Raw genomic sequence first — 9,863 nt, 5'->3', positions numbered from 1 at the left:
ATGTGCCTCCAAATTGAAAACATGGATTCAAAATGAAGTATTTGCTTTTTCACTGACTAATGTCTCCCAGGAGACACCTTCAGCCGGTCCAATTGTATCAGAAAGAGGGGCAAGGGGCAATGTTGAGTGTTCATAAGCCTTCAGTTAAATGTTCTTGCATGAGCTTAAGTGAACACAGCACTGCACATACATGGAGTGTGTTAGAATCCGATCCGGGACGATTTCTGACGTGAAGGCTTCATTTCAGAGCAGTCACCTGAATGCTGGTGTCCACAATATAAACTGTGAGATAAATTATCTTCGAATATATGTTGAGCCTGCGGGTGTGTGTGTGTGTGTGTGTGTGTGTGTGTGTGAGAGACTGGCAGGGAGTGATTTGAGTTATAATGCCCAAACCCTAAGAAAATAATCCAAAAAGAGGATTGCTGTAACCTGATTTGCTTTCTTTACACAGCAATGGTTGAGAGAGGTGGAAAAATAAGTCATGGTTGTAAAAGCAGAACTTTGAATGGCATATGATAAACTTTACATTTATAAGACAAGATTCCAACACGCCTTGCATTACTTGTATTTACACAATGACTGCCAACGAAGATCGTTCCTTACTCTCTCAGTACAAAAGTTGTCACTGGGCCGGTACCTTTTCAAAAGGTACTATATTGTACAATTTAGGTACTAATATGTACTGTACATTCAAGGGGTGCCAATGACAGCTTTTGTACCTTTTTCCTGAGAGTGTAATAGCATCTAATGTTGCTTAAAAACCTTTAACATTCATGGAACCTTTCTATACCACAAAAGGTTCTTTATAGTGGAAAAAGGTTCTTTTAATTTTGAAAATGTTCTTCACACTATAGAAATGTTCTTTTAAGAACTGATCTCTGAAAGGTTCTTTGGGGAGCCAAAATGGTTCTTCCTTCATTTTTAAGAGTGAAAGCCATTCTGCAAACAAAAATCCATGCAAAATCATCTGAACCTTTTTTCCTCTTCTTGAATTAGATCCCTGGAAACTTTTCAAACCCTTCACAGGTGCTGAGCTTAAATTTAGTCTGTGGTTCAAAACAAGAGTTTACAGTCACAGCCTCTGGATTGTGGTCAAATTAGTCAGACAGTGATACATCTTGTAACCAGAATGAGGTTTATTGACGATGAAACCAGTTCTGAAGGCTCAATTTAATGCAAGACACATGAACAATAAGAAATAAAGAGATTCGGTGAAGGTTAATTGACTTAAGAGATACTGATTGAAAGCTTGATTTGATACCTCAAATTCACATTCCCAAAGTGATGCCATGGCAACAACAGAATGACCTCAGCACTGCATTACATCATATTGTCAAGCAGAGAAAAGGGTTCTTCCCTACGCTTGACTCACACTGATAATGAATCTCAATTGTGCGACTATGACTATGTGTCACTCTTTTTGCATTTGCACTGCTTTTATAATGCAAATATGAAACCAATCACACACACACACACAAGAAAAACTGTTGTTAATGTGCGACCCTGCACAGATGGAGTCAAGTCAGGAGCAGATAACTCTGAAAGCATTTTAGACCCAATTTCATCCTAATCCCAATTGGGAAAAAAGAGATCAGAGTTCAGAATATCTGTTCAAAAAGCTAATAACCCCAAAATTCAATTCAATTTAAATTTCAAAAACTGACTCATATTCAAAACCAGAAGTTTTGAACCTTTACCTCCCATTCAGACTGTCAGCCAATTTGGGGATCCTCAGTATAAAAACAACAACAAAAAATTACTGTAGCCACAAATCCCTCATTAAAACATTTAAAGAAGTGTTGTGATGACCCTCTGTGAGTACAAGCACAATAGTGGCCATCAGTTTCCTGTTTTCTCATAATGACTGACTTACTCACAAAAGAGTCAGAGGCCATTCTGATGGGAAATGAGCAGTAGTAATGGGAAAGTTACTACTATCACACAGCTTTCAGAGACAAAAACATATGTGCTTTGGATTGAAGGTTAAAAAAAACCCCCATGTGTGTTAAATCCACAATGCAAGTATTATATTCTTTCAACAACAAAAAAAGTCTGACATCAAAAGAGAACCTTTTTAACTCACACAAAGATCTTTTATATAGTTCTCACCATCTATACTCTAGTGCTTTAAAGAACCCAGAAACAAACATATATTTAAGAACCATATAGTCAACTCAAGCCAGAATAGGTTTGAAATTTAGTCTAAATCACTCAGTAAAGACTAGCTAGTTTGGTTCCAAAATTGCTTTGAGGTTACATTTCAGAAATGGGTAAACTTTCCAGAAAATGGAGTAAATTGATAAACTAAAAATATTTGTTTGATTATTTTTTCTTATAAAAAAAATTACTTACACACACACACACACACACACACACACATACATATATTACTATGATGACATATGATCTATTAGAATTTACATAACATGTAATAGATATGGAAAAAATATGGAATTGGATTGGATGTCAAATCGGAGGCCGAAGCGCACTTTACAGAAAAATGGTTGTTGATGGAAAGAAGGTTCTTTGCTGACACGACTACAAAGAACCACAGTAGAACCATTATTGTTAATAGTGCAGAGAGACTGATGGTAATTATGCTAATAGAATTGCTTGAGGGGATCAAACTTATGGCATCTGTTTCGTAAACATGATTTTATGTGACACTTACTGTGACACAGAGCTAAAAAATTTGTTTGGAAAGGTAAATGAATCAACTGTAACTGCTGTGCTGTTTTGCTGAATAGGAATGCAAAACCCCCCAAAACTGAACATTATAGGCTCTCCTAAATGGTCCTATTCAGCTTCTATGAAAACATCAAACAGGGTCTGTTTTAAGTAAAAGACACAGTACAATTATTAACAGATGAAAAAAGTATTAATACTTAGAACCAACGTGAGGAATCTAAAATTAAAGTATGTATTTACAACACCCAAGGAGCAATTAAGTACAATAAATATCTATAAGATTGAAGATTCAAAGTTAGTTAAGTACTAAGTACAAGGGGGACATCACTTTCTTAAAAAAAAAAAAAAATCAAATACACATCACACTATACATACAATACATACATCTCAAAACCACCAAACACACCAGTCACGAAGATTCTCGTGACTTCATTCAAGCCCAATTTATTTCAACTACAGGCCGTGATCGTGAGGTCCCACCACACCCTTCACAGCCTATTTTAAGATTCTCAGAACTAAAAATAACTCTATTAATTCAGTTTCTTTAGTAGAGGGAGCATCTGGAAGGCTGAACGTGGGCACCCGGGTTCGATAAGATCACTCACGGATGCGTCACCCTCCCTCTTGATTGGATAATGAATCATACATTGAGAGTGAAGCGTGCGGGAAAGCCCCGCAGTGAAACACAGTGGAGGTTCTATTCAGCGTGAGATTGAACCCCGGAGATAGACGTCTAGGGGCCGAGGACACCACACACACACACACAGAGTGTAGGGGGTCATCATCCACCACCCACTCGCAGGGTGAGGTTTCACACACACACACACACACACACACACACACTCTCACAACCACCCCAGAGTCCTCATCTGGCTCTGCATCAGAGGAAAAAATAAAGAGCCGAGAGATGAATAGAAAGAAAAAGATGAGAGAATGACATGACCCCACAGGAATATACACATCATGTCTGCTGTACGACAGGCCATGAGAAAACGGAGGGGAAAGTGGAAAGAAAAAAAATTTAGATAAAGAATTTAAGATGATATTGAAGAGCGGGGCAAGATGGAAATGTCACAATTGCTGCTAACTCTAAGGATTTAATTCACAGATAAAACCATGAATTCCATTCCAGTGGTTCGTAAGCTAGTTTTAAACACCTATGTCCTAAATTTGGATAATTTATAAAGGATGAAAAATTTGTAAACTAAAATTTCACTATCATGTATTTGTTATCCATGATATGGAAATGAGTGTTTACGATTGTCATTTTGCATTATTGACACACTATTTTCTTAATTAATGCTGTTCAGTTGCTTTGACACAATCTGTATTGTTAAAAGCGCTATATAAATAAAGGTGACTTGACTTGACTTGACTTATACACTCTCAGAAAAAAAAGTTACAAAAGCTGCCGGGGCCGCTACAAAAAGTACAAAATTGGAGCATTTAGGTACTAATATACACCCAACAGGGATAAATAAGGTACAAAAGCAGTGACAGCTTTTTCAGTGACATTTCTATTATCATGTTGAAAACAGTTGTGCTACTTAATAACAATTTTTGGAAACGATAATACATTTTTGAGGAATAGAAACGTTTAAAACAACAGCGTTGATTTGAAATAGGAAACTTGCGTACATTGTTTTTAGCTAAGTAGCCAGGACTACTGATAAACAGTATATACTATATGTCCAAAAGGTCTGTAAGTTTATTTTAATATTTTGCATCATTAGATTTTTACATTGTTGATGTATCTTAAATGGTTTACATTTTGTCTTTTTGGAAAAAAAAACAAAAAACCCCAAAAATAATAATATGCAATTTAATGGCAGCTTTACATTTGGGACAAATTGCCCTGCTGTATCTTTCTTTTTTTGGGGGGGGGGGGCAATAATGGTAGAAATGTTCAATAGGTTAAGCCTTTAATAGATTTAGCCTAAGAGTTTCATATACATGCCCATGCAGAAAAAAATAAATAAATAAAAATAAACCCACTCTGTGTGACAACTTTCCCTAGTTTCCCCTATATATAATTTTTTTGTTTGTTTAAAGAAAAAACATGCAAACTCCTAATCAGGGAGATTTGAAAGAAAGAAAGAATAACATAAAAGAGGTAAGTGGGTGAAAAAAGTGGATGCAAGTCTTTGGATGTTGTGGAAAAGTCAAAAAGTAAGACAATCAAGTACAAGTCAGGAGAGATACATTTAAGAAATAAGAATTAAATGTTGACAAAAAAACAGTGTGGGCAAAAGAGACACAAAGACAGGCAGATACAGACCCCCAACAATGCCTGGCCTTTTCCTCTGGTCTTCTTCTCACACAACACTCAGCCTTTTACTCATCTGTCTGGGTCTGCTCTTACCATGTCCCAGGAAGTGACATAATACCCCAGCCATCCATCCTGCTAGACGCTGTCTGCAGCCGCAGCGCTGGCTTCTCATTGGCCTGTGAGGAGCCCACAGTGGTTCAACCCAGACCTCCATGAGCCTGGGGTTGCTGAGTTCAGTCGGTCTTGTGGAAGTAGATGCTAAACAACAGCAAACAACAACATCATAAAGGTCCAGCCTTAGGACACAAAATGTCAAACACACTCCTCTGGAAGTTTGTGAAGGGCCTCAAGAAAGAATGAAGGTGCACTTTCAAATTATGCAACTTACCTATAATGTTCCAGGGGGAAAAATACTGTTAAAAGAAATTAAATACTTTTGACAAGTAACTAGTTTGCAGTGGTATCTTTATTTGCTAAAAGCTGTTAATTTATAAACACTGCCCTGTGGTTCAAGCGGTTAGCCACTTGAGAATAAAAAATAAATTAAAAAAAACTAGTAGAAAAGCCCTACAGGGTTTTCCAACATTTAAGGAAATTACAAGGTAAAATGAGAAGTTTGAAGTTTTAACTGACTCAGCTGTTTTTAATTCAGTTTTAAGTGGTCATCAACACTTCCTCTGTTGGATGGTAAATCTTAAATCTGGAAAACATTTGCTAGCGTTATTACTGAAGTAAAGTGATCTTCGCAGCTTCACACATAATCAGTCAATTTAATACAGGAATCAGATGACACGTGATGCTGTCTAATGGATTGCCCAATTCGAGTGATTTTGTGTCAGTTGTGTTCTGTGAAGTCACTGAGCACATAAAATGTGTGCATGGCGTCCTCTACTGATCAGACTTGATATGGCAGTCTCAGAAAGTCTTTATTCATCCTAAATGAGTGTTTCTCAAACTTTTTGAATGAATCCCCCCCCCCCTTGTCCAACACAATATAACATATTTCTTGTATTTCTACTGATTGATTAAACTACAGGCTATTAAATTAACCACAATATAAGTGTATCTTCTCCAATAAAACAATAGTTATTAAGTTGTAAAAAGATTAGATTTTTCTTGATTTGATGTGTTTTAGGATTGCTTTAATATATCAATAATTATTTTAAATGCTTTAAAATACTTCACATACTTAAAATAAGTCATCCTGTCCTAGATATTCTTACAGGTTTCCAAGCTTGTGTGTTCTAAATGTACATTACATAATACAATAGTTCTTCTATTACAAGTAATACAAGATTGCTTATAAATGTTTGCTTATAATTTGAGTTCTTTTTAACAGTCTTAAACTGTTCTAGACCACAAAGCCTCCAAATACTTAGTCTTATATTTCATAATTTAAAACCTAACAGCTTTCTTTTTGTGAAACATTTTGCTTTTTCTCGGTGTCTTTAAAATAAACACCACTTAACTTGATATTTTGTTATTTTAATGTGTTCACAGATAAACATTTATACGTTTGATATAATTCTCCAGTAGTTTTTGGGCCAGAGCATCACTGTTCATTCACATTAGACCCCAAAAAACACTTGAATTATCTTCAGAGAGTGGAGCACAAGATGTTTATATTAGTAAAAAGCTGGTTTTGTGCACCATCTAGTGACAAGAGAAGATTCTACAAATGCTACAGTATCATTCGCAAACAGAGCAAAAAGTGTATATTCATTTCAGAATGCTCAAACCAACAATTAAAGAGTCATACCTTAAATTCATAATCAGTTATTCACGATTAATTGTGTTTGTTGTAACACTGAAAATCATTCCATTTGGAACATAGTTACACTGCAATGTCATAAAGTTGGAATACACATAAACAAATGCATACTTTCACACACCCTCCCCCGCCCAATTCATTCCTTAACTCTTACTTTTTAGCAGGTGACAAAGGCGGCCACACCAGCCCATCCTGAGGTGTGACGGCCATTCCACCCACTGAGTTGAGAGTGGATACATCACCATCAGCTGTTAGACTTGTTTTACTCGTACAGTCAGCTGAGCACAGATGCATGATACTGGTATGTGTCCAGAGAATGTTGTGCTTAGGCTTTAGTACTGACAATAAACATGAACCAACTCTATAGGCAGCTTTCATGGCAAAACACTCAACACCTTCAATCGGAATCTGAAGCATCACATTACTTATCAAAAATTACAGATGATTCACAGATAGCTCACGGCTTGTTTATTTCCTGAGAAAAAAAAAGGTAGTGTCTCAATTCGTATCTGCTCCTGAGGTAGTTCCTTAGAATACACAAAGTGATACTGATCTTCAGATTTCTGGGAAGGAGTTAGAAAGCTCCCTCAGTCTGTGAGTGGTCTCGGTGGATGAGAGGTTGTTTAACTCTCGCACATATGCGAGTAGGTTACCCACAATAAGCCGAAGACAGTCCCGAAGTTCCCTCAAGTCTCTGTCCGAGCGAGAACCGCCTTCTGCAATAGCCATTCTCAAGCATATGTTCTTCAAGTCAACACTGTGCTGAAAGAGAGGACACAAATGTGAATAATTAAAAAAGAGCTTATAAATATAAATCGCAAGCAAACAAGGGCAGGTAAGTTTAGCATCCACATGCAGAACCGGTCAGATGTTGACTGAATATTTATAATTTTAATATGTGACCCTGGACCACAAAACCAGTCATAAGCAGCATGGGTATGTTTGTAGCAATAGCTAATTCATTGCATGGGTCAAAATGATGGATTTTTCTTTTATGCCAAAAATCATTAGGATATTAAGTAAAAATCATGTAAATATACCAAAACGTAATTTTCGATTGGTAATATGCATTGCTAAGAACTTCATTTGGACAACTTTAAAAGGGGATTTTCTCGATATTTTGATTTTTTCTTATTTATTCAGCTTTCAGATGATGTATAAATCTCAATTTTAAAAAGATTTGACCCTTACGACTGGTTTGGTTATGGTCCAGGGTCACATTTATTAGTGCAACGTAATTTTCGATTGGTAATATGCATTGCTAAGAACTTCATTTGGACAACTTTAAAAGGGGATTTTCTCGATATTTTGATTTTTTCTTATTTATTCAGCTTTCAGATGATGTATAAATCTCAATTTTAAAAAGATTTGACCCTTACGACTGGTTTGGTGGTCCAGGGTCACATTTATTAGTGTTATTTTGTGTGTGTATATGGATATGTGGCTATAGAGATGGCTGAATTAAACTGGTTAGTAAGCAGACAGCACACATGGAAACTCTTGTTTGCAAAGCATCCCATGATGCACATGCAGAGCAGGAATCTAGACAAAAGACTGGCTACTTTGAAGCTAAAATAGAAAATATTTTTCATTTGACATGATCTGATTCCCATACTCCCATCTGAGTTGTTCGATAGTTTAAATAGCTTTTACAATTAGACTAAAATGCTTTTTTATCAAATACAAACCCAACATGGTAGGCTATGTCGTGACAGTTTGAGTCGTTACAGCACAAACAGTCTAGACTCTTATCAAAAGCATCTTACCTTATGCTTGAGGAAACTCCTTCCGTAACCGACGTCTTTTATAAAATCTTCCTCTATAGATATGAGTTGCGTGAGTATCTCGAGCAGACGCGCGAGGCAGCTCTCTCTCGCTCTCTCCGCGATAGTCTTCAGTCTGCGGGGCACCTTCATCAAATCACCTGGACACTGACCCTCGCCATCTCTATTGCTGGTCGTCGCGTGAGCTCGCAGGTCATTTAGGATGTTTAAGGCATCGATTTGATGTGTTAAAGAGCAGAGCCCCATGTCTGTCACCTGATCGGCTGTCTTGTGCAGAGTCACTGTTGAGAGAGAGATAGGCCTACGAGGCTCTGGTCGAAACAGCGTGACAAATGACCGGCTTTGAATGTTTTTGCTGTGGCATACTGTTTCTCCAACGACTTCCTCATTGTTTGTGTTTGGAGTGGATGAGCGCTTGCTTACACATGCAAATGTGACCTGATAGTCCTGCCCTCTATCTAGATGCTCAGAAAAAGCGGTTAACTGAAGGTACAGGGATGTTGTAAAACGTTTTGCTCTGAATAAACTCAAAAACCAGAAACAGTTAGCATTTTAAACCCTTAATTAATCATTTACCCTATCCCAGTCAAACCAGGCTGGTTTAAGAGCAGCTTTTCTTCCCAACAGCACATTTGGTGAATGTATTAATGATGCCATGGCTCTTGATACTGCTATTATTTTTTATTTTTTTTTGCTATTCTGCAAAAACAAAATAACAGAACAATGACAAAAAGAAAGAACAAAAACAGATGACCGCATGCAACCAATGTCACGCATTGGTTGCATGATTCCCGAGAAGAGGTCACAGCTGACACTGTCTTAACAGGCAGTGCTGGCTTTTCGCAACACAAATACTCAAATCTGAGATTTTAACAGAAATGAAAGTAGCCAACAGCATTTCTTTGATGGAAAGTGTCAAAAGCTCTCACACATACACGTTGGGTTTCCATGTTTTATGGGGACTTTCTATAGGCGTAATGTTTTTTATACTGTACAAACTTCTATCACACTACACCAACCCTACTCCTTACAGGAAACTTTGTGCATTTTTAGATTTTCCAAAAACTTTCAACTTTAAAACTTTAAGACCAAAAAAATTAACATGTTTGGATTTTGGATATTGCCATCTTTGTGGGGACATTTTGTCCCCATAATGTAGGGTTTAGCAGGACCACACACACACTTACTCTTTATTACTACTATCCACATTTCAGAAGTCATCAAAAAGTTAAGTTTTTCTGAAAAAATTCAGGCATTTATGCATAAGCCCACAGATCAAGTGTCATAAGAAGTAAATACAAAACATTTGACTGTTGGTTGTTAGTTTATATACTTATATAACACCCCA

At 36.9% G+C, this 9,863-nt stretch overlaps 1 protein-coding gene across 1 annotated transcript; it reads right to left on the bottom strand.

Moving 5' to 3' along the window:
- Positions 1-6,459: 6,459 nt before the first annotated feature.
- On the bottom strand, positions 6,460-9,003 carry LOC107560974 (leukemia-associated protein 7-like). Its single transcript, XM_016245286.1, has 2 exons — positions 8,498-9,003; positions 6,460-7,493 (listed from the first exon to the last, which is right to left on the bottom strand). Exons 1-2 carry the CDS (start codon positions 8,759-8,761, stop codon positions 7,287-7,289), a joined length of 471 nt encoding a protein of 156 aa, XP_016100772.1. The 5' UTR covers positions 8,762-9,003; the 3' UTR covers positions 6,460-7,286.
- Between the last annotated feature and the right edge of the window lie 860 nt (positions 9,004-9,863).

The sequence above is a fragment of the Sinocyclocheilus grahami genome, unplaced genomic scaffold, assembly GCF_001515645.1.
Source record: "Sinocyclocheilus grahami isolate Dianchi unplaced genomic scaffold, SAMN03320097.WGS_v1.1 scaffold750.1, whole genome shotgun sequence".
Classification (NCBI taxonomy): Eukaryota; Metazoa; Chordata; class Actinopteri; order Cypriniformes; family Cyprinidae; genus Sinocyclocheilus; species Sinocyclocheilus grahami.
Note: the sequence above shows the minus strand (reverse complement) of the source record. Positions and strands in the feature narration are given on the sequence as shown.